The sequence below is a fragment of the Strongylocentrotus purpuratus genome, unplaced genomic scaffold (genome assembly GCF_000002235.5).
Source record: "Strongylocentrotus purpuratus isolate Spur 01 unplaced genomic scaffold, Spur_5.0 spur5_scaffold_10, whole genome shotgun sequence".
Lineage (NCBI taxonomy): Eukaryota > Metazoa > Echinodermata > Echinoidea > Camarodonta > Strongylocentrotidae > Strongylocentrotus > Strongylocentrotus purpuratus.
The window spans coordinates 15,869,359-15,895,604 of record NW_022145595.1 but is presented as its reverse complement, the minus strand read 5'-3'; the positions used below and the strand labels follow the sequence as shown (position 1 = coordinate 15,895,604).

Genomic DNA, 26,246 nt, shown 5'->3' with positions numbered 1-26,246 from the left:
CCCACCACTCTGCCTCCAGACATCTAGAACCCTTCCTTGAACATTATACTCCGGATTAACCGCGGATTGCATCCTCTTTTCACGTCGGTTTTCATGTCATGCATGTATAATAAGCCTTGCAGGTGCTAACCGGTAACCAAATTCGATCCGCCAACGGAATCCGAGGGCCAGAGGGCTCCGGCTACGCAAGTCAACCGAAGCTATAGGTTTTCAGCCGCTGATTACTACTTAATGATTGCGATCTTTTAAAAAGCAAACAGATTTACATGGATTTGCACCCGAGCTGTCTCCTCAGTGTGACAGGGCTTATCTAGCTGTATTTTTAGACTTGAATATTGACAGGGAAGACCATTTACTGTCTCATGCGCTTCATCTATCTGCGCATGCCCTTGGCCATGTCTTGGACAATACACTGACAGAGGGATGTAGTCCATTGGAAGAAGAAGAAGAAGAAGAAGAAGAAGAAGAAGAAGAAGAAGAAGAAGAAGAAGAAGAAGAAGAAGAAGAGTGTTGTTCGGTCAACATCAACGTTGCTTCATACTGGGGCTCTTATATGTTTCAACGATATATATATATGGTTATTTAACCCAGTTTACTTATATGTGGTGTTGTTAAATTGTTGATCGGCAACTTCGTAATCATATACTTTTGGATTAACCATTTCGGGTTTCCCCTTGTACATTATAGGAAAGACACTGTACTCACTGGTCAACATAAATAGCCATTATCTAACGTTCACATGCGCCCGTTGCACAAAACTTACCATTGATGGTAACTTTGCCATTAATGGTAACTACCATGTAAACCTTGATTTTGATTGGCTGTTGAGCCCTGTTACCATGGTAGTTGCCATTGATGGAAAAGTTACCATCAATGGTAAGTTTTTGTGCAACAGTGCCATGGAATAAGTAATGTGTCATGCTTCCAATAAAACACGAACTGCACAACAACAAAGTCAACGAAAGTAGAGAGACAACAGCATGGAAATGGTTACAATTATTAAAAAGCCAAACAAATCATACCCAACAAGTCATCAGCTCCAACTGATTTATGCCTCCCACAAGAGCAACTAAACTGGAGTGACAACACCATGGAAATTGTTACAATTATTAAAAAGCCAAACAAATCACACTCAACAAATCGTCATCTCCAACTGATTTATGCCTCCCATACGCGCGTGTTAAGCCCCTCTCTCACGATGGCAATATATACAATTGCAAGTAATGCACCAGCATGTTCTTCGGGGTCTCCTAAATTTCTTTCCAGTTTAAATCCCCTAATCGCCTCCGACAAGATGGACCTTGATGAACTTGGAAGCAACACAGAGGAGGTCTCCGCTCCGATCGGAAGCATCGCGTCACAGATACTTGCTTCGCGGCGTCTTCGGAATAAATTACTGGTGTCTGCTATCGCAGTGTGTCTTGTCCATGATAAGACGTTTGATGGACGCAATTGGGGCAGAGGAGGGGTAATAAGCAGGGGTACGGTTGGGACGGGAGAGGTGATAAGAAGGGGGTGATGTGATGGTGGGTGGATAACGGGGTCATGGAAATTTGTTGCGACTCCACTCCCACCCTCCCACCTCCCTGTCAGTGAGAGTAAAACAAGAAGGGATGCTGTTAAGGGAAACGAGAAATAAAAACACGTCTTGAGATCATTTCCATGGGATTATAGCTTTCAAATAACTCGGTAATTCGTCCAAGAAGACCCACATTAACTACAGTTCAGAGGAGGTCACCAGACAACAAAATGCTCTTTGGAAAGGAAAGCACAACCAATCTTAATGTCATAACGCATGAATATTTTCGTTATAACCAGGATCACAGTCTTTCATTCTCTTAAAAATGAACATCTGTGACAAAGTAGGCCGACACGTCGACTGCTTCTTGAAGAAGGAAATGATCTAGAGCGTCCTTCTTTTAAAAGTCTAAGCTTCAAGCATTTTTTATTTTGATCAGGACTCTCGACTATATCAGCTAAAATATGGCTTTGGAAAGTAACATCTATTCTCATTAGATCATGGTTATTAATTATTCAACCTTCTTTTTTGGTCACAAAAGGTAATTTGTCGACTTGAGCAGATTGAGAATAAAAGGATGAAAATTAAAATCCTAGATATTCATGCTAACAAAGGTAAACCCCAGACAATCGTCCTTGAAGCGAATCGGTATTAATATTACGCTGTGACTAACATCAATCATAGGAACTGTCTTAGACGTCACGCAGACCAACGAACCAGAAACCTCACGTGCTAACAGTCAAGAGACAGTTTCAGTGTCATCTTCAGAAACCCTCATGTGTTGGGAATTATAAATAAACACAGAAACACCTTGCTAGCTTCATTTCATTTCCCTAATCATGCTTACATAATGTCTACCGTGAACTCGTCGATTGACATGGTGGTTAGGTTATTGTAAACCTTATGTGACAACACAGACAATAAGTTAATACATTCATTGCTACATGTAGTCATTTGAGTGTTAGTTACAGGGGAAATGATTTTATGCAAATATTTGTTAGTCCATATTGTGTTTAAAAAAAAAGTATTTAGGATATCATTGCCATTTTGATGAATCAAGAATCGAAAAAGATTTTTTTTCCGTTTCATCTCGCCAACCACGATTGAGATATCGATCTGTCCACATTTTTCTACCTTATACTGATATTCACCAACATGTGATTGAGCCCTGATTTTAGCCATCTCAATCAGGTTTATCATTTTTTCTTCTTTATTCGACAGCCATTTTGTGGGGGAAAGACAAAAAAGCTGACACATCGCCCAAACAAGATGACCCAAGACATAAGAGAAATTCGCCGTGACTCGCCTAGGCCACCAGCCGAAAACTGCAACGTTTGCCGCACACTAAAGAACGACCCGCCACAGATTCACGCTCGGGGAGAAGGAAGTAAAAGGTAAACTGACACTGGAACGTCGAACTTGAGAAGGTGTCTTTAAGGAAAAACAGGGGAAATAAGTATTCTGTTAAGATTACACTCGGCTTAAGAGCACTGCCCACGCGTTCTCGGGTTGTGTTGAAGGAAAACAGTGGCAAAATGGCAGGAATTTGGCGGTGAAATTTCCACACTTAATTATCTCCCTGGTGACTCTTCTTCAGCATGTTCAGTGTCAATACGACCAAAGAAGCTCGCAAAACACACGACCAGACAGAGTGACAGGGGGTTATCATTACATCAAATGAGAAGACATTGTCAGTCGTCACCACAAATGATTCACAAGCTCACAACTTGTTTTGTAGTTTGATTATTATATTTCGTAAAATAGTGCCCATTTCGTTTACAAAACTAAACTATTGTCCACTCCACGGTAGCTAAACAAAGTTGACCCCAATCTAGCTTTGGTATATCTTTTATTTACCTGAAGATTATGTTGAATTTCCATAATTATGTACATGGTAACCAAAGCTGGATCTACATCAAATACATGCTACATGGCTTGAATAAACCCCCCTTTTAGAGAACAAAAGTCTATTGTCAATTTCTTGTAATGATCATTAGTAGATGTAAGAATGAATGTCTCATAAAATCCTACTGAAGATGTTTTATTCCAACTTTAGAATACTTTTTAGTAATCTTATCCCTACTCAAGAGTTCAATCTCAATCTTTCAACCGTAATTCACAGCTCCAGTTTTCCCAGGATAAAAATGAAACAAAATTCAAGACAAAAGCGACAAAGGAGCATTCCTCCAACCATCCACCTGCGTCATTGCTTCGTGTAAATAAGATTCCCTCCGTATCTCCTCAGTATCTCTCGACTTATTTGTTGATGAAAATGTGATACAAGGTCATAACTATTATCCATTTTGCAGGTGTTACAGGTGTGAAATACTTTCGAAACTTACCAGGACCGGTATCGATTGATATAAGGGAATGATGTCTTCCCATCACCGGCATCGCGGCCTGACAGGAAAAATCTTAAAAGGCAGAAGATCTGTCGTCACCCTGGAATCAGGATTTGACGCCAGGTGAGGATAATTGGTACATTCGATCCGTCAGAACAAAGTTACAAAAATTATCCCAGATACAACCCAATTTTGCATCTCCTTTCGATCCCATATTGCTTTACATGATGTCCAACATTGAAATGGAGAATCGTCGCAGGTGAAAAGATAACAAGGGAGTAAATCTGTGGGAGAGAGATGAAATTTAAAGACACCATACGCAGATGTCGGGGTAACTCTACTTGTCGGAAATGTCTTATTGTAAGAGTTCCCAGAGAATTTGATCAGCACTGGTTGGATACTTATGTAGAACATGAGAAACTTTTAGTTATGTAGGAACTTTTGATCATGTTGAAATGCTGTCTTGAACTTTCTAGGAATGATTTAATCCCAATTTAGTTTCACGTTTAAGCGGTTAGGGAGATTTCCTCCGAAGCCCATCTACTGAAGACCTACTGTTAAAGGTCTTGAAGGTCATTTTAAACCACTGAGATGGTTACCTCACCATTATCTGCTTCAGAGTACATTATTGTACACCTTCATTTTTCTGTTTGAGGATAGTTTTAGATCGGTTGCCAAAATAAAAATATTATTTAATGTGAAAGATTTATATCAAAGGGTTTACAATCCCTGTGGCCCGAATTCACGAAGGAGGTTTGTCGACAAACCTAGAATTACGTGCGTCATATGACGCGTTTTGACAAACCTTGGTTATGGCGTCGAAACGCGTCATATGACGCACATAATCCTAGGTTTGTGGACAAACCTCCTTTGTGAATTCGGGCCACTATTTTAAAATCATTTTCCTTCTCCTGTGCCTGTCAGCTATGAAGGTAAATTCTCATTCACTGTTCGGCTTCAGTCTGCTTCGTGAAACAGTCTTGTTTGTGTGATATATTGAGGAAGGGAAGTTGTCGTGAGAGCTTTTGTTGTGTTTAGTGGGGGAAATGGAAGACCATGTTTTGCATTTTGTTTGTTTTCACCTTTAATGTCATCAGGTAGGAATGAAAATGCGTGTGTCTTCTGCTTGCTTGCTGGTTGACGATGGCGCGCTTTTCATCACTTCCCGGCATGCAGTGCGGGGCAACATGTTATTTGAAGAAGCCCTTGACACGAAGGCTTGTATGGCGTGCACAAATAATACGCTCCAAATGCGACGAAGGCTCGAGTTTCCGCCCCTCGTCGGCTACGCTATATTAGCGACCGGTGTTGGTGTAAGCGATGTGCGAACAGGTATGAAATTATGAAATGAATGAGCGCCACCACCCCGCACCGGGCCTGCTCTCGATAAACTCGTGTTTTTGATGCTATGGGGGTATCATCTTTAATAACGACCAACACAGGAGGTAGCTGCAGTATTGGCTTTCCTTTGCTGATTTTTTTCTTCTCAGTGCAAGTCTACCACCCTACGAAAGAATAAAGTAGTTATAATTTTCAAGCACTGACAAATATATGATAACAAAATAACTGTTATTAATAAAAATTGTAAATAGCAAAATTGACTGAGATTTGATCATAATTATTAGCATCAGTGTTTTCATACTGTATTGTAAGACGTGGTGTGAATTGGCATCATCTGTAAGGACTAGTCTTGTACCGATAGCTTCAATGTGGTATTCAAATCTTTCACACGTCTTGCGAGATTTGTTCCGAGAAGCACAAGGAAAGGTCGACGAGCCCGCGTATATATACACAAAGAGAAAGAAAGATGGAAAAGCAAGCCGTGGAATCGAAAGGTGAAATAAACTGACGGGGCGAGCGAAAGGCGAGAAAGATGGGTTTACTTGTATATTCTGGAACTGAATGACAGGCAGGCCAGATTGGTATCGTCGGCATGTCGAGTTTTACACCTGGTCGGCGAGGAACAAAGGGGTCTCGGCGGGGAAAGGTGAGGCGAGGGATGATGGGTTTCGGGGGACGGAGGAATGCCACAACATCGGCGCGATAATGCGGCGTTGACACCCCGACCGCGCGGGGTGACGACAGACGAGGGAAGAGAAAAAGAGAGTGGCTGTTATGCCTTCTCAACAACACCATGTTCTTGTACTTGATCTTCGCTGTTCCCTTCCTCAACTACTATATGGACCCACAGGGCACAAAGATGCAAGGCATGCCCAATGGCATTGAGAATCAAGAATGTGCTTGGCCTTATAATCCATTTGCATTATAAAATGAAGCGCTTATGAGTTAGGACACCCCAGAACACTGTATCCCCTCATGTCATTGTGTACTGCCATTTAAAGAAATTCTACTCAAACCTTACCAAGTTTTAGAATCAAATAACTATTTTCTCTTTTCCAGTCATCTAGCCTACTTTTGTCATTTTCGCCTTCGAGTAGTTCTGCAAAAAGAATGGCTTTGTGACTAGAAGGGATGTTACTGGGATGGTCTATCCTAGGCAACGCCATTTCTTTGTGACGACAAGGCGGCGATCCATTTCTATTTTGAAAATGCAAAGTTTTGTTGCAAGACGACCATAAACAAGACGGGAAATGGAAAACTGAGTATGAACTGTAATGAAGGGAGACAGAAAGCGAAGGAGAAAATTAATGAGAATAAAGATAATCCACACTCCCCGTTCCAAGAAGCAAATGTTGGCGTAGTTTGGGCGACGCCATGAGGGTTCTATATCCGATTCATCAATGAAATTTAACCGGCCCTCTCATTAATTGCCTCAGCCATTGGGGCATCTAGGTGTAAATTAGTAACACCTTCGTGTACTATCTGGTATCACGAAGGGACCGTTTCACATGGAATATCTAAGAACGACGGAGAACGTGTCTTGTCAGCACAGATCAAAGGCCATCTACGATTGTGTTCGTTTTGAACTTTTCAATAAAACAGGAGACCCCCTAAAAATAAAAATAATCACAATTCAGTTATACAAAACTAAAAGATTTGGTGAACCTTTGGCTGGCTGAATCCATGTTTTACGCCCCCTATATCTCTTCCATGTGGCAGATATGTGATTATCAGTAAGTATAATCTGACTGAATTAGACATTAAGTCATGGTTTCTCCTAGGAGTTATTAGGTTAAAGCCTGGTTTCTCTTAGACCAACTTGATTGCCATCTTAAGTCTTTAACTGGTATTTAACTGGATCAAAATAGAACACCCATCCTGATTGGTTAATGGCAAAGAGTTGCGTTCAATCTTACTTATTGGCCAATCAGAATCAATTTATTAAGTCATTGCGGAAATAGTCGCCCTCATTGGCTAATCCTGGAATGCCAAAATGACTGCAGCTTGCATTCATGGTATCCAGACTACATTTTCAGATGTGAAGAGACCGCGAGGCCTTTCCTTGGTCCCGCTAATTGTGCTCCAGCGCGGGGGTAAAGCGATATTGAGCTCGGGCAAGACGAACGCTCAGGTGTGGTCCAAGACAAATAAACAGATGAAACAACGCCGCAGTAACTATCCTTCCGAAGACGACACCGTCATCGAATCCGTGTGTGATGATTAGGGTGAGGATAAACCAATGTCAACTTGGAGAGACGATGTAATAACAGAGGATAGTTAAGTTAATTAACACATTGTGTTCCCGTTCCATGAGGGCTGTCCATCGGCCTTGTCCTTTCTTTCTAACACGTCAACCATTTTAGGAGAAGGGAAATGCCATTAGCTGAGCACCAAATTGTTCACCTTCGCGTTATTTGTAAAACACAATTATCTATAAGGGGTGATGTTTATATAGATTTACATGTTACATTGCTGAAAATCGCCATATTTCCGAAATCAAAATCGTCAGTGAATTTCAACTCCTATCGAATTACAGAAATAAAGGCTATTAAAACATGAGGTGCAAAAGAGTGAGAATTTTCCTCCATATTTGATTACCCTAAAATGTTGGGAAGCAATTATAATATGAAATTCCATTGAGCTATTGTTGGATAGGAAGTGTTATTTGGTTTATCATGGTATTGTATTTATTGAGGTCTTCTAGTTTCTTCGACTGTTTTACATGAACGCGATATTTATTCTGTGAGGGGAATTAAAATTTCATGCATAGGCTAATTGGCTTCTACAGAGAGCCCTTTTTCCTTCTTCAAATGTTAAGCTTAAGATTGCAGCTTAGTTCCAGGTATGGCATGATTTAAAAGTACAAACTGAACGCTTGAGACTTTTGGGGTATTATTTTTTAATACAAATGTACCAAAAGTATTTTGGCACTGATCATTACTTACTTATGAAGAAATAAAAGATATCACACAAACCCTTAAAATTGTATCTCAAAATCACTTCAAGACAAATATCAAAGGTCACTGGCTTTTCTGTTTTCATTATTTGACATTGTTTGGCATCTGACCCAAGAAACCGACGCAGCTAGGCCTGGCATTTTAACTTTTCGAGACCATTTAAAAGCCAAGAAATTAAGTTTTTCCTGTCATGGGAAGCATTAAGGAGACACGGGTGGAAAGAAAGACCGAGACAGTGAGAGTGCTAAAAGACTACATTATCGCCAAACTCATCAACACACCTTATAGCAACAGAAGCATCCGCTGGGGGAACATGAGAAATAGACCCTTGGGAAACACACCAAGAATCGTTATCATTTTAAACATTTGAACTCTTTCTTTCCTGGGGGTGCCTGCCAAGCTTTGGAGTGGGGGATTTCAAATAAGCGTGACTGGGTTCCGATGGTGATATTCGATATACACTCAGACGACTGTCGCCCCTTCCCCCAATGCAGCAGGGATACTGTTCTAAAGAGCACAGTTTTGTCAGAAATTATTCGATATTCAGCCCATTGACGCCAAATTCGTTTCTCCCCTTCCGCTGCGTCTGTCCCTCCGAATAGACAGCGTGACGAGTGAAATAGGAGCTGGATATGACAACCGTTTTTCTTAGAGATAACAAGATGAGAGGATAAGACGAAAACTAGTTTCGGCAAGATAGGAGGCAAGTCAAACAGGAAGGTGGCTTGTAAACGCGTGACTTTGCTGATTACTATTCACATTGAGATATGACTTTAATTGAAGGGCGATGTGAGAGCAGCGAAATGTGATCGCTGGGCATTTGGGCAGCATAAATCAACAATTTTGGGGGCGCTCTCTTTTGGGATGAGACAGGGGAACCCGGTGTCTTAATCACGCCTTCCTCGAGGGGGACGCACTGACCATGCCTCGCCGGTGAGCAGGCGAGCAAGTGCAGACGAAAAAGGCATAACACGTGTTTTTGCCTGCGTTGAGTGACTGTCTCAGAATCGGAGAGGGCTGTATACTTGTTCATCTCCTCCTCTTTCTCCATCCCTTCCTCTCCTTCTCAAAAGCGGCATCACGCTCGGGGCTATTTTCCATCTTCCCAATTCCCACATCTCCCGCTGGATAACGGCGGAAAACACGACACTGAGGAAAATAATATCCAAAAATCATATTTGACAGACAACAGAGTACATCGTGAAGGTCAGATTTGAGCTCCGCAGTATCTCGCGAAGGCGAAATATCTCGGTGAAGCTCTTCTCCCCGCTCTGCCCTGGGGCAATTGTAGCCGGGGATACACCATTTAAATATCTTTCCGCCATTGTGTGTGGTTTTAATAGCAAGGTTCTTTGCTTTTCAACTTGAAAGAAAAGAGAAGGAGGAGGAGAGAAGGGAGAGTGGCCAGGAAGGTTCCCATAATGCGCATAGCTGGGATATTTTCGGCACTTATTCACGAGTACAAGTTTTGTTGTTTGACAGCAGCCGGGTTTATCTATGAACTTTATGAGTCAGGAGTAGAGAATGCGAGAAGATGCGGTTTTAAACCGAACCTGTATCATGGTTGAGAAAAAAAATCCTTATCATGGAAAAGCACTCAGAAATAAAAGAATCGGCATACTTAGGCTCAAACTATTTAATTTTGTCCATGTGAAGCCTCGATCAGATACGACGCGGCAAAATCGTGGCGTTTTTTTTTCTTCACATTTTTAATTTACAAGGCAGAGCTCAATACATACGCGCAGGACCATTATTGCGCGCAGTTGCTATTATATTCATTTACACGTTCGTTTTTTTTTCGCGGCGAATTACCGCGTTACATTTTTAATAACGAGCTTTAACGATAATGTGTACTGATTTGCATGAATTGTGTTTGCAAGAGAGACATATACAGACAAATGTGGCGAATGAGGCCGGAACGCAGTGAGATGTTTTTCCAAATTGACATACCTAACTTAAATCTGGACTAACATGTGTTTGAGTGTGTGGTGTGGAGGGGGGGGGGGGGGGGGGGGGGGGCTTTGTAAAATGGGACAGACACTGTACGGACGCCTCCAGTTCCGGACCCCAAAAATGTTCATCTCGTTGAACAGCTATAAACGACAAGCGTGACAATTATACATTGTAACAATGTCGTTGCATATCATTGCAACGCAATTACTCATAATTGCTCATACACTGCAAATGCTAACAGCCCATGAATAAACTGATAACAAAAGAAAAAGAATATATAATTACCGCCCCCTATTTTCCAGACTGTAGAATGATTATGGTGACTACAGAATCTTTTACAATCATCAAAACTTAATTTTCCGTTGGTTCGTAGAGTAACAAATTTGGTTCATTAAGGGGGTCACGCGTAGGCGATGTCCATACATAAAAGTACTTAAATTAAAAAATATTATATGCAATTACCGCCCCTTGGATTTTTAGTCACAGGAATGCCTATGAAAGAAGTCTTACACTATCATTACAACACAATTATCCACACTCTTCCTTGATTAAAGTTAAGTTCCGTTAAAAGGGTCAAACGCAGAGGTTGCCGATTTACGCCTTGATCACTTGATTTCAAGTAGAGTTGGCGCCTTACCAATCTTAAAGTATTATCATCATCATCAGCTTCATTACCATTATCATCACCATCATTATTTGTAAGAGTATTATTGATAATATATTATTATTATTGTTTATATTATTACTTTTATTATCATTTTTTCATCACTCGGCCTACTATCATTACTATTTTCATTATTATTATCATAGTTATTATTATCATCATCATTATTATTGTTATCATTATTATCATTACTATTCACACTAAAAGTGGCAATGTCCATGAATTAAAAAAAAGATAATGATAACTGGTCCTTGATCTCTCGTCTGCAGTATGACTCTGGCCGTGATCAAGGAATGACACACTAGCTGTGTCTCTGGCTGTCTCCCTGATGCTGGCTGCATCGTTAATCAACATTACAATCTTTCATCTCAGCTCGCTAATGACATATTGAATTTAAAGTCCTGACAGAGCTTTGAACTAATTGAGAGCAAGTGCGTCGACTATATAACGCACATGATTCAACCCACGCATTTAGGCACCTACAATGGCAATTTACTTCCATGTCATACCTGCAGTTCAGTGTCAAAGATCAACCCATATTTTTCTGAGAAAATATGGGGGGGGGGGGGGAGGGAGGGGTCGGGTGGGAAAGACATATGGTTTTCACATTCCTGTCTTTTGGTAATCATAGATTAAGGCGTATATATTCCATGATATAGGCCGCTAGGAAAAATCTGAATATTTCTTTCCTATATTACACAATGACAAATGTAGAATGGTTCATTGATTTAATTATTGACGAAAACATAGCTTCCTTTCATTTTCTAATAGCTTCCTTCCCATAACAAAATAACAAAAAAGAAGAAAAAGATGAAGATATCCTACCGATTACAAAGAAGCGTGATTATTACAATAAATACCATATAGTCATCAACAATTTTCGTCCGTTATTTTTAATTTAAGTATTTAGTCTTATTATTTTACATGGGGGAAATGGATAAATATCACAATTTGGGGGCTTCTGAATCATTCCAATTTCGTATATACCCGATGTTATATTACTGATTGACTCATGTTTAGTGTACTAGGGATATTAGTTGACACTTTTAAAACTTTTAAAAATCGTAACTGTCTAGAGTGATCATTCAAGGCGTTATTATACAGTTTTATCGCTTGTTATTTCTTCTTCAGGTGATTCCATGAACATCCCCAATCACACGTTTATCAGGCCATGAAGACACCGTTTCTGTTCCGCATTTGGACGTGAATTGGAGCAGAAACATCAGAAGATAAATAGGGAGACAGGTCACGTGATAAGTAAGTATGGTAAACACAGCTGCTTGACAGGCAAGCTATATTAGTTCGTTGTAAACATCTTCTCATAATTTCTAAACATTGGTAATAACCATGATAATAGCCAGAAAATGCGAACAGTCCCTATAAAAAATGTATAAGAAGAAGAACAGGGGTTAGCTGAACGTGATCCTTGGTAATTTGACAAGCGATCCCCGTTTTTGTGGCTACTTAATTTCTATTTTCCTTAATGAGAATATTCCTGCACATGTCATAATGTCGAATACTTCGGATAAAAATAGGAAAACAAGATTGATGGATTTGCTATTTGATTATTATACGGTATGCAGAAATACAATTTTTTTAATTGGCGAAATTTCATAGCAGAGATAAGCTATATGTTTTTAATCCGATCACTATGGTTTTACAAGACTTTAAAAAAAAAACACTTTTCGTTTACATTTTAAAACTTTGAATTTCTGAATTTGTTGCCAATATTTGATATCGACAAAATGACATGGATTTTTAATAACTTTTTAAGGAAAATTACCTACTCTTGACCAATAAGATTCAATACGATTTACAATGAGGCCTCGCTGACACAATTTAGATGTAATATAATTTGACATTGTGATTGCTCGTAAGTCGTAAGCGCAGATAATTATGACAGTGATTTGCGCTTGCCTAATTACAAGTAATTTAGTTATCTGTTTGGACTGAGCCTTTAAGATGCACTTTCCCGCGACTCATCGTAACTCGAGACGGTTTTCTTCGATTCATCACTTCGTATTTAGGCCGCTGGATGAGACAGCTTGCTAAAAAGCATGAGCTATGCGCGCTAGATTGACAGGCAGCGCGCGTGCGAAAGCTCCGGGTAGCTTTCGGGGTCGCAGTCCACTGATGTACCGCTTGGTCTCGCGTGGGCAACCATCGAGATCAGTTACACCAGCTCTAGCACGCAATAAGGCCCACTGTCCTTTCATTCAGAAACCCTCACCAATACTTTTCCATCATCTCGTCTCCACGGCAAAAAATCCCAACAACTCAACGAAGTTCATCCCTCTGACAACCCCAGAATCATAGTTCTTCCCAGATGTCTCAAAAGTACAAGTGGTACTGTGCGTTGAAGTCTGTTGTGGACCATTTCTCCATCTAGACCCCAATCAATTCATCTACCTATTTACATCTATTCCCAAATCGCCAAGTTGAACTTGAATCCACAAGAGACCCGACAGTACTATTGCTTTCCAGAATGTCTACATACAACCTTTTCTGATCCCGTAGCTTTCTCTTCATTAGGGAAGGGCCATGGTTTTGCATGGTCTTAAACCGGATCACAACAGCTTGTTCTAATGCCGGAAGGGCGGTGGGTGAAGGGGGGGGGGGGATTCATGGCGAAGAATGTTCAGAACTTTGGTTGGTGAAAAAGAACAGCGCACCACACGTCAGAAAATAGGAGGATGGTAAATGAGTGGAGTGATCAAAGTTGACATGTGCAAAAAAGCACTCCGTTACTCCCATAAAACAAACGCAGAGCAAGACCAGGGTGATGAAATAGCATTGTCTTCCAGTATGACTGCGGCACAGAAATAGAAGTCGAAATCAAGAGTTCCTCTGATCCTTACAACCCGACGCCATTTTGAATTTGCACTTCTTGTAACCCGGCTTTACTTTACGAGCAGGCCAAGCTATATGTCCATACGCAAATACTTGACCAATTTATATCTCTATTATCTATTCCCCCCGGCATCTGGTGGTTTAATATATTTTTTATTCGAACTACTAAAGCAGCCAAGCATTTTCGGTGGACAAATTTAATTTTCACACAGTTAACTGTATAATATCTGTGGATATGAACAGGCAACATTTCGATGTCCATACTTTGTCAGATGAGACGATATGTTAGAGAGGCGGAGGCAAACTCATGTCATTCGGACAATTCTTTTAATATATTATATAAAAATAGGCCTACTGGTTGACTTAACAATTTATAAATCATCGAATTATTCCTTCCAAGAAGTAATATCCAAATAATTGTACTATACACAAACTAAATATGGCAAAAAATAACGCAAATCTTTAATTTCTTGACAATTATTGTCCCTCTCCAATATTACCGTCCAGCATGTACCGCTAGTCCGCGGACACTCTAAAAGTTTCTTACTACTAGTACTCGAAGAACATGAACAAGGCTGGAATGGTGATAACGTTAGCCTGTCCAGGGAAAAAGTCATGGCACATTATCATTAAAAAAGAATTGAATGTTATGAACAGTGTTCAAAATGATTTGAACACATGAACATGTTTCTTCTACAAAGCAATCTATACCCAAAGGTTTGATTATTGGAGGATTGTCAATGGGTATTCATTTTTGGGACTTATAGTGCCAGTGCCGGGGAGAGACGTTCGTTTGCAATCATTATGTTCATCGATGAAACCAGTTTTTCCGTCTCCTTACAAATGTTGGGTGTACTTTCTAAAGACAATGTGTACCAAAATAAGTCTAATTCCAGTAATTCATCATCCCAGTAACATAGTTCTGGCGACCTTTACTAACCCCTTAGCGATATCAGTCCGCATATGTGTCTCTCTATTTCATATCGGATTGCCTTGACAGTAAGAGGTCCCGGCGTGAATCGGATCGCAAGGAATTAAATGACCCCTATTCCCCAGCTCAAAAACACTACACAGCCGTCTCTTGATAAACCACTTACGTATGTATACTGCTATAGTTCTTATCTGTGTCACATGTAATTCTGGATTTATATAAGCTGTCATGATCTACTTTTCGGTTTCACCCTTCTGCGCAGCACCCTTCTCCAAAATACTAACGCCTAAAGCTACGCGCGGGGCCGTACCATTCAATTTTCGGTCAACAAACAACATAACACAGCGCGCATCGCCTGACACGCACACTTCACTCACCCACCTCGGCACACTACGCACACATCTTTCCCCGCGCAATAACAGCCTCGAGATAATTGATAAAACTGAAACAGCAAGACTAGTTGACATAATGCTTGTTCCCCGGAAGAGTACAAATAAACTTTTCATGACATATTTCTACAGACCATATACAATTGCTCCCATCCAGAAGATCCACAGAGAAGGAGAATATAAAAAGAATCGTCAGACGAACGTTCTCTGGCCTAAAAAAATTGACGCTTGATATTTTTTTCAATTTGTAATAGCCCTGCGCAATCCTTTGCAATTTTTTAAAAATAAAGTTTTGATTGTCCCTATACTTCGTATATCTTAGAGAATTATCATCGAAGGGTTCATTTCAACATTCTTAGTTCTGAGTAAGACAGGCAATTAATTAATAAAGCATTGATTTCTTATATCAAAGTAGCCAAGTATAGAATATCAGTAAAATTTATGCAAAGTATTCCTTTTAATGGGTCTTCATTTCAAGTTTAAAACAATCCAACATGAATAAAGCTCACTTTACAGTCTACACGCATATCTATAGTTAATATTACTCACTTCATAATTACCCTTTATCCTTCATATTATGCTTACATATTGTTCAGCTAATCAATTTATAAATGGTATATTTTTGTCCCTTTCTGAACACGAACATTCTCCTTATTCTTCATATATACTCGCGTCGAGGGCTATATCGGAAACCGTCAATTTATTCCCCTTTCTAGCGTAAAGCCACTCCAATTGTCCAATTACGGACTCCACCCAAATATTCTCGTGCACTGCGCAATGCGCTACCTTTGGGCGCGTCCCTTTCGTTGTCAAAAATGAGAAAAGGTAGAACAAAATACGTGTCATGTGCTCATGCGTGTCTATCTGAGCATTATGGAAAGAGGGTAAGCCATTTGAGGGGTAAAAAATGCATGTCGCTGGTTTGGATAATGACATGATAATTATGTTGGTCAAGAAGTGATGGTGAGAGAGAATGAAGTATGAAGTGGTCTGGGTATATTTGGTGCCGAGAGGAGACCTTCTATTGATAATGGATAAATAAGGAATGACCTTATATTCTTCTTTTAAGGAAAATGCCTAAAGTTGAATACTTATTGATAATATTCTCGTTAAAATTATTGATTTTTTTAGCATTAAAAAAAAAAAAAATCACAAACATTAAATGTAAAATATAAAGAAATCGTCGTCATAAACCGATTGAACATGTACCATTCTCCAGGTAAATGATAATAGCTAGAATGAAGTAAAATAGTGGACAACAATGAAATTGCTTATATAAGTGATATAATAGTTCGTCTATATTAATTTAGAAACGCGTGGAACAAAGTTGAAGCATGAAATTATAAAAGGCCCCATTATGTATTTCTCATCAGTCAAACTGTCAGTTATAAAAATACAAATAAAAAATGGACTTTTTGAAAAGATTTTTGTTGAAGCATCAGGTAACTTCTTCGAGTTTGCTTCACAAGTGTCTATATCTGAGGCGGAAATAAACTGACTGAGAAAGAAATATTATTGACTTGTGAATCACCAACTAATATAGACGCATCAAGATAGAGTAGGCCGCAGATGGGTGATTCAATAGTCTTCTAAATATTTATCTGCCCTCCAGAACAGATACACATTTGAATTCAATTTGTATTTCAGGGAATCGAAACTACATTTTCGTGTCATTTAATTGTCCGTCAGTTAGTCAGGGACCGTGTGAGTAATATACCAACATAAAGAGGCTGAAATGGCTGGATCGTGATGAAATACAAAGGAAATGTTTGCATTTCTTTGTGTTTGAAAGGCTAATCCTAGTTTGGTTGCAAAATGTGAAGTCATCACCATGCGGTTGAAATGGAAGAAATTCGATATCGGCGCGTAGTGCGGTAAAAGTGCAATCTAGATGTGGGTGGTTCGAAAATTGTTTTCAATAACCTTCGTAATTTGTCTATAGTTTAAGCTTTAATGAACTATAATATAGATATTGACGGGAGTGATTTCGGATCTGTTTTTAGCAGAGAAGAGAAGAAGCGAGAAGTAACAATTAGTGAGGGGGATGATTTAGCTCATCTGTGCATGAGAACGCAGGCTTTGGCGGCACGGCAAAAATACGCATCTTCCGAAGGGGATTTCCGCTGGATTTGAAAACGAGTTCGCGAGAAAAGATGAAATTGGAAGGTACAGTTTCGAGGAGCATTTATCACCGTTCCAATTTGTAGTCGTAATGATCATTGATTTGGGGGTAATTATGCGGTTGCCGAATGGATTAGGTCAGTCAGGGTGACTGCCCAGTTAACCATTTTCTATCAAAATTCCGTCAGGTATTTGTTCTATAATGAGTCATAGGTTCCAAGACCTTTTAACACTCTCTACGATGGCCGACTTGGTGTATTCTTAAGTTTAAACATCTTAATTCTCCTCTTTCTCCCCGACTCTTACTCATTACGCATGCTTTATGAATTAAACAAGTTCATCATATCTTTCATGTTTTCCTTCAAATACCTAGTCATAGTCCAAATTCAGCAACAATTCGCTCGAAACGAGTCCGATCTTTAGCCACCCCGGTAAAATCTTTTGGATTACTTCACTCAATTTTAATAGTGACAGCCCCCTCTTTCCTAAATATTCAGTCACGTAAATAATACAGACTACGATAATGATAACTTGTAATGAGTGTAACATTCAAGGACCTCTTATTATAATCATACATCACATCTTACACTAATGACATGAATAATCTTTCTTTACCACTGGTTATTATCGGTATTCAAACTTGCACACACGTGGAGAAAACCTACCCCCTATGTCTGATGAGTATTCTAGCCATAATTTGCATCATTCAAACGTATGTAGTTTAAAAAAATACAATTATGCGCTGCTTTTAATCTCTGTGATAATGAAAGGGTATTTTATCATAAAATATAATTAAAAAACGAATGTTAGATTCGTTTGTAAACGTATTTTCTTTCATTGATGACGTCATCCGATCAAAGTTCGATTCCTGAGTTTTTTGACGGAAGACAAAAAATATAATCCTTAACATTACTGTCCTTGTAATTGATCTACGTCGTTTAAACCCGACACACGCAGTTGCTAAAACAAAGATCATAACACTTTGAACATTTACTCCCCCGCAGGATTAATATCACGACGTCATCATTATTTATTATCCTTAAAGTTCATAAATACGTCATAGATAATCAATTTCATGCATGTATTTAGACATGTTCTAAGAAATAATATTTAAATGATAATTCTGTGGTAAGCATTTAGCATATATTGCAACCAAGGGCAGAAAGGTAACTTTTCAAAAAATATCCACAGCAGGAGAAGCGTCTTTAATCTGAAAAATGAACAGCCTGAAATTCCTCATGTATCACAACTAACGACCATTTCCAGCACTGATAGCTAATAAAAAAGTGTCTTCCTGGAGGGGGGGGGGGGGGGGGCGGGGGTGGAATAGTACTTGACTCTCCCCGAAAATAAATATAGAATCAAGTAACTCTCCTACTTAAAGAAGTGTATATGCTTATAATCAATGAACGCTCTATCTAAATAATTCTGGAAAAAAAGATTTTTTTTTGTCCCTACTGCATCCACATGTTTTAAATAATCGTATACATTTCGCTGTTTAAATGATTTCTTCCTTTCCCCTTCGCAAACGATAAAGCCATCTTTCTACGTATGAAATCATCTGCCTCGGAGGAAATGAGGCAACACGACTTAATCCTAGTGCCGTTTGATATTTTGTCATTTCTTCTTTTGCTTGCGCTACAATTGGCACAAAAAAACACAGAAAAAAAGTGGTGATGAAAAACGAGAAAGAGGATGAGTAGTTATGACTTCTGTCTAGTGCTTTGTAAACATAAGCTTCCGGTGATGGATTGATATTATATTAATCATATTGGGTGTTGCAGGTTTGTGGGAAGTGACTTGTGAGGGATGAGCAGAGGACAGATGTGTTGTTACAAATCAAGTCACAAGCTTGTCGAAAAGTTTTATGAACAATAAATGATGGTAACTTTTCTTTAGTGGGGGTGCAGGAGTGCCCTTGGAAAAAACTTCCAGTTTGGTTAACCTTAATTTTACCAAAGCAAAAAGATATGAGCGAATTTTGTATCGTGTGTTTCCCTGTGATTTAGCCAAATAGGCACATATCATAGGAACAGGATATTTGAGTACCTAATTATTATTTTGTTGGGCAGTTTGTATATTGGTATGGCTTTCTTATCTTTCCCGATGATCACGCTTATCCTTTATCAAAGTTTAAAACAAAGTTTGTCTGAAAAAAGTGCTTGCTTTAGCTAATTGGTCCAACCCCACTCCTTTAAAAACATACGTACCTACTTGATATATTATGGGAAAACATTTAAGTGAAAAATCTTGTTATTTCTTTTTTTTCTTCTTAATAATCTTTATTTTTATTTAATCTATTCAAATAGTTTTTTAAATATTTTTCTTCAGGTAATCACTTACTCTAACTCTGGGTTCCGTTAAACTCGTCCAGGCGGCGATCTCTTCCCTCGTCGACATATCGGGGTATCGATTCCTTGCAAAATTTGCTTCCAGCTCTTGTAGTTGTTGACTTGTGAAATGTGTTCTCTGTCGTCGTTGGCGGCGCTTCTTGCCGTTGTCCTGGTCGCCACCGTCGTCGGCGTCGGGATCGTTGCACGATTTTTCACAATTTCCATCTGAAAAAGCAAAGAAAATACAAGAGATTATATAATTTCATTTGTCATTAAATTGGTTAATACAAAACGACTTATAAATGCAGTCCATATCTAGACGTTTCAATGCTTCCTTAAATATCGATATCTTTAATTGGTGATTTTTTTTTTCGTCATGATTTTTCTTAGCTTGCAGACCTTTTTTGTTTGTGTGTTTGTTTGCTTTTAATGGTTGACCTTTGACAAAACAGTCTTGGTAAAAAGTAAATCAACCTCGTTAAACACTTTAATTTCTTGTACGATCCATATTTCATATGTTATGGTCATGGCTTTATAAAATTTGTATTCCTAATGCATGTCTTTTCATTTCCTATTTGATTGCTTCATTCTAATTCATACAACTGCAGTTTTACACAACTATTGTCAGATACACACTGTACATTCTGTCCTTTAACCATACTCCATACCCGAAAAGGGTGTTTAGTAGCTCCCTGCATATATCCATTACACACTCTGCTCTAATATAGGCGGGTATACGAGGCGAATATCAAATTACAACACGCTACTCGTGTAACAAGCTACCCAAATGACAAAGCAATTCATTAATTAAAGCAGTGCGAAAGGTTAATAATCGAATCATTAAATTGTTAAAACCAGTAGCATATTTAGGGAGAGGTGGAGCATAACTGCCTCGTACCCCCATTTATAATCTAAATTCTAATCAGGTAAACCTCAAATAAACACACATACACACACACACACACACACAAAACCATTACGCACACACCCACTAAAAATGAATGTACCCCAGGGCTGAGTTTTTGAGCCCATACATTTTTACTACAAACATTTTCACATGTTATCTAGCCCCCTTTCTTATTTCAGCAAAGAAGGTGCACTTTTGGAAGGTAAACCGTCAGATGAATTTCCGCGGTTTCATTCATTCCAATATCCTCATAATTAAACACCCGTCTTTTGTTTCAAGTTTATGACAATAGGGATTTGTCATACCTACGATTTTTATTGTTTTTCTGTGTCATTTTACCGTTTAGAGCCTTTTGTTACTAATCCCGCGGTATTCGAAACAACTTCTTGCTGGATTAGAGAGTGATTGTTGGGGTTTATTTTGATGTATGTAATTCGAGAGTGAATATTGAATTAATCAAAGTCACGTGGTTGCACTCAAGATCTTTATGAATTTTTTGCTACCAGCAGCACAGGCTGAACGGGACAGTTATATGATAAAAGTAATTGAAAATGAGAATAAGAATTCAGCACGGTCTCTCAGAAAATACATAGAGATACAGGTTTTGTATTTCAAAATTTGGACAACTTCTGAAGTCCCAAACAAGTTTTGGACAAATTTTCAATTTCCTAAATCTCAAAGAAGCAATTTGCTCAATCCAATGTATGGTTTAAAATGCACGTAAGCATGATTCCGGCAACCTACGATGTCAAAATTCCTATGACAATAAGCTAATATTATATCAAACTGTTTTGTTGAACCGGCTTGCCAACGGAATATTTACTCGCATTGAATTAGAAAAGGTGCGAAAAAAGTAAGAGTAAAAACAAACAGAAACAATGAATTCTTGTGTTTTGAACACAAAGGAAATGTTCCATCAACTCATCAAAGTCACTTAACGCAACTGAATCTGTTGTTTTAAGTAATACCCGAAAGACTCATCAACAATACTTGTGGAAACCATTTAGTGATCAAACCCCATTGCCGCCAATTTTATAGTCACGCAGGTCGTCCGCTAAATCGGTTTTCCGATTCTTGGCGAGACACGTAGAGTTAGCTAACGTGGGTGTACATTGAGTGAACTACCTGAGCATTTCTTGGGAGACCAATTTGGCAATGGGAATGACGCTAAGTCAAGGGCGCCAAGGTCAGGACATTCCTTCAATGGCTGATTGAAAAAGGCGGGAAGAGAGCAGGAAAATTAGCAGGCAATGTCAACAAATTTAACCGGGCCCGTGGCACGATATGTTTGTAAGGATCTCAGAAGGAAAATAGATTTGCAAAGACTATGAAAACTAGATCCGACACGGTTTTTGTTGACGATTATAGGTCACTAGAGCAAAGCTGAGTCGTCTGACATCATTTAAAAAGCAGGAGTAAGGTGTTGTCGGCAAACAGCGCCCTCTCCCTGACGACCATTGGTGCTGGTCGATAAGAAAGATGGTGCATCATGAAAGACTTATATTACAATTATCAATGACATGATGAATATTCTTTGATTATGATATATTTGCTTGATAATTTTATCTAAATTATCAGACCATTGAATTATCATGTCTCTTCACCTACTTCACTCAGAACTCTCCATTTGTATGGAGTTGTTTCTACCATACAACCACAGCTTGGGAATTTAAAGACACTGATAGGTCACCGAAGAGTGGTAAAATATAACAGATTGACCACACTTGGCAGTGCTTTGTGATATAAATATGGCATTTCTTTTTGTCGCGCTCTAAAAATTCGAGAAACTGATAACTTAGAAATCCCACATTCATTATGCTTTTTATCATATGAGTGAACGTCAGAAATAAGAGGTTGATTATCATATCGCATCAGTCACAGAAAAAGAATGAACAGCACCCAGCAAGATTCTCTCATTGAAAAAATAGAATACCGAGACAGATTTAAACCTGCAGCTGCTTTCGATAACATGTTGAAGCTTCCGTTGATGGTTATTTTTGTTACATTGCACTCTTTATTTCTCGTTCTACGTTCGTTCTAGGAAGTAGGAGATACAGATAGAAGATCGTTTTACAGAACTGCAGTAGTAGAACAAACATCACCACGCGATCTTGAGTTTACATTCTGACTGGTTCGTTTCCATTTTAAGCGAATTCAACAGTGCACTTAAAGGGATTGGGTAACTTTGTCTCAGATTCTGAAACAAAATTCTGGACTTAGCTCATGCTACAATGATAATTATAAACCTTTAGGTCAAACAGGAACCCCGTGACTTTTACAAGCCGATCGCCTGTCTGATCATCAAGATATTTATGATTGGAAATCGAAATTCAAACATTTGTTTTCCTAACGGTTTTTATAACACTACAGTCTATTGGGGGAAACTGAGTATGGTAAAACCGGTCACTCAAAGATTTTTACTTTTTTGAGGCACTTTTTTAGGGCTTCAATATAACACCATATCACAGACACTGATAACATGTATGGCCATGCATCTCAAATTTAACATTGCTAAACGATGCCTTTAAGCGATACTGCATTGTCGTATTACTTTCGTATATTACATTCACACATGTATTAACAATGATGGTCGGCTCGAAATTTACCCATTAATTAATGATAATTAAGAAGAAATTGTAACTTGGATTATTATGCTTTAATAGGGATTTGCCATGTTTTCCCGATATCCAAATGTTCTTTTAGTTTAAAGGGATCCGGTAACTTTGTCTCAGATTCTGAAACAAAATTCTGGATTTAGCTTATGCCGGAATGATAATTATAAACCTTTAGGTCAGTCAGATACCCCATGACTTTTACAAGCCGATCGCCTGTCTGATTATCAAGATATTTATGATTGGAATTACAAATTTTGAAAACCGTTTGCTAAACGGTTTTCATAACACTTCAGTGTATTGGGGAAAACGAGTATGGTAAAACCGGTCACTCAAGGATTTTTAATTTTTCGAGGCACTTCTTGATCATTTTGAAGCGCATTTTTTTAGGGCTTTAATATTACACCATATCACAGACACTGGTAACACGTAGGGCCGTGTATTTCAGATTGAAAATTGTTAAACGATCCCTTTAAGAGAATATTTCTTTGTCAATTTTTGATGAATTATCTACGTCATTTTGTCGTGACGTGTATGGCCTATAACATACAATTCAGTAAATATCTAACTATGAAATTTGTTAGTATGTTAGTATGATTGTAAATGAAATATTGAAAAATAAATCAAATCACATTAAATAAAATCAAGAAGCTAGCAAAACCAAATCGAACCATAATGGATTGTCAAACATCGGAATGCCAGAGTCAGATCTCGTTCTTTTTTTCTTCTTTTCAGCCTTAATTCTTAGAAAATTAGGCTGAGATTAGGGGAATGATTGTCCAGGATCTTGAATTCTAAAGTGACAAAGATGTCTGAAAGTTCAAAACCGGGTCAAGTACATGAAGCTTGTTTTAACAATAAACTAGAAGGAAAATGAATTGACACGTATCAGGCAAGAAATGGGCCAAAATGATCAACATCCGTTGGAGACACACAAAAAAAAAACGATTCAATTTCATTTACAGCTTCCTTTACATATCCCAGAGTTAAAAAGATGGGAATAGATATTAAGAGGGGTGGGGAGGGGGGGGGGGGGGGGGGGAGGTGATATATGCATTCTAAATTTTGCTCAAAACATTTCCTGTCTCAAATTGAGTAATATTGTACGAAATAATACTCCAATCCCTAAAATTATAGGCTAATTTCTTGGTACGGCTTGTTTGTTTTTATAGGTCTTTGTGTGTCCCTCCTTACTCCTTCAAATACGCCCTCAAGAACAAGATACGGTGTGTTTCGTATCATAATTATTGTCAGGAAATGGTTGCGATGCACATTGTAAAGAGAATCTGGGTCGATATTGGGTAGTCAGGAAACCGTTCTGGTGTTTTATCTGTCTCACAGCGTCACGGGAAAGTGTCTTGACCACCTTACGATTGTGTCTTGGACCAATCAAGTGACCCAGTGACCCCATTACATGTATTGTCTGTAAAAACTGTCTATTTGGCCTCACAGAGGATTGAAATAATTGAGGAAAAAGTTTTGCTGAAGTTCATATTTCAAAAGCGGATACATTGTCTGTGAAAAGTGGTGTTTTGGAATTAAGAAGTGTGTATGAATAAGTTTACTTCAGGAAACACATCTGATCTACTGTTTCCTGGTTCGAAAGTGGAGTTTTGATATCATTTCTAAATTATTAATTATAAATACAAAAACTGCTCTTCAATTGGTATACTGACACTAAAATCCAAGCATTCCTGCTGTTTGGATATGGAGATATGCTTAACTGCATAAAACGGGATTTATGACATGAGCATGGTTTTTACATTACTACTCTTGCCTTCACTCACGCTGACACAGCAACGTTCTTCCATGTTTATAATGCTGGAACGCCAACACAGCATTTTTAATCCATAAAATGCATATTACGCAATCATAATAAAAACTAAAAAAGAAGCCGAAAAAGAAGAAAAATGTTAATCGTTTCTCCTTTCTTCCGCACCCCTTTATTTTCCTTCCTTCCTTCCTCTCTTTCACCTTTCTCTCACTTTCTTTTCATTTCTTTACTTAGTTTAGATCACTTGGAAACATTTATCTATTCAGCGATCTATGACTATACGTGTCTCCGCTTGACATTTTTATGACACAATGGTTTGGTTTTAAGTAATAATCCACGCTGAGACATTACTTTATATTGGGGATCTGTTAAAATCATTTGCAATTCAAAAAACATAACACCATGAGAGGAAAGTCTCAAATATTATAACTTGCAGCGTACATTAACGAATGTCGTTATTGCTTTTCATGACAGTGTGATATGAGCCTGAATAATTATCAAAATGGAAAGAGGAGATGTAAAACAGTGAACCGATTTCAAAATCTTCAAAAAATTGAGGATTTTGAAATGAGGCAAAGGGAAGAGAAGACATTTTAATAACATTTTTTGTTCTAAAATTCTAATAAATGAAACAAATATTTTCGAAATTTACACTGAATATATATCTAATCATTTATTATCTATCATCATTTCCAAATGGGCATTTTCTCGCCATCCAAGCCTTAAAAATGGACGTCAGCGGGTCTGAAAATTTGCTTCATTATTTGAAAACATATAACGAATAATATTTCAACATCACGGATACCCCCACCCCCCCCCGCCCCAGTTTACCAGTACCTTTGCATTTTGCTTGTTAACATTTTGATTTCCTTATTGCATAGTTTTCTCATGTTGCTTTGTAATTATATTTGCCAACAAATAATTTGAAGAAAAAAGAAAAAAAGTGCCACGCCATCTTCTCGTCATAATTGTCAAGTGAAACATTTCATAAATACCAATGAAAAACATGTTTTTCATGGTCAGGAAAAACATAACAACTATTAGGTCCAGGGGATACCCTTCAAAATATAAATCCTAACGAGCCAATAATCATTCATCCATTGTCCTTCTAAACGTCATTTATGACGAACGTCTTACTTTTCCAGGAAATTTTAAAGAAAATATTTTTGATGCAAACGCATGACAGCTTTTGACGATTTTCCGATTTGGCCATCTCATCTATATTTCATTTGAGATCTTCTCCAAGAAGGTCGATTTCCTTACGCAAGAACGGGGCTGTGGGACAGCAGTAATTGATGACGTATCGATTAAAACACGATTACTTCTGACTCTGATGACACAAATCGAAGGGGATTCGCAGGAAAAATATAAGGACGGTGGGAGGAAGGATTGTTCCTCTGAATTATGGAGAGGAGCTATCAAGCCCCTACCCCTAGATCCCATCCTAATTAAGGGCTGGATTAACCCTTGCCTAGTCTAATTACATTTATTCGGGCACAGTAATTGATAATGTGTTTCTTATATTTTCAATACACTAAGGTATAGAGAAGTAG

General features: G+C 38.5%; 1 protein-coding gene across 1 annotated transcript in view; it reads right to left on the bottom strand.

The window, feature by feature from the left end:
- Window positions 1-26,246, bottom strand: part of LOC592735 (pituitary homeobox x) — a 57,661-nt gene that overhangs the window by 5,803 nt on the left and 25,612 nt on the right. The window contains exon 2 of the mRNA XM_030980143.1: window positions 19,411-19,625. Coding sequence (XP_030836003.1) covers window positions 19,411-19,625 — 215 coding nt within the window. The remainder of the gene's footprint in view (window positions 1-19,410; window positions 19,626-26,246) is intronic.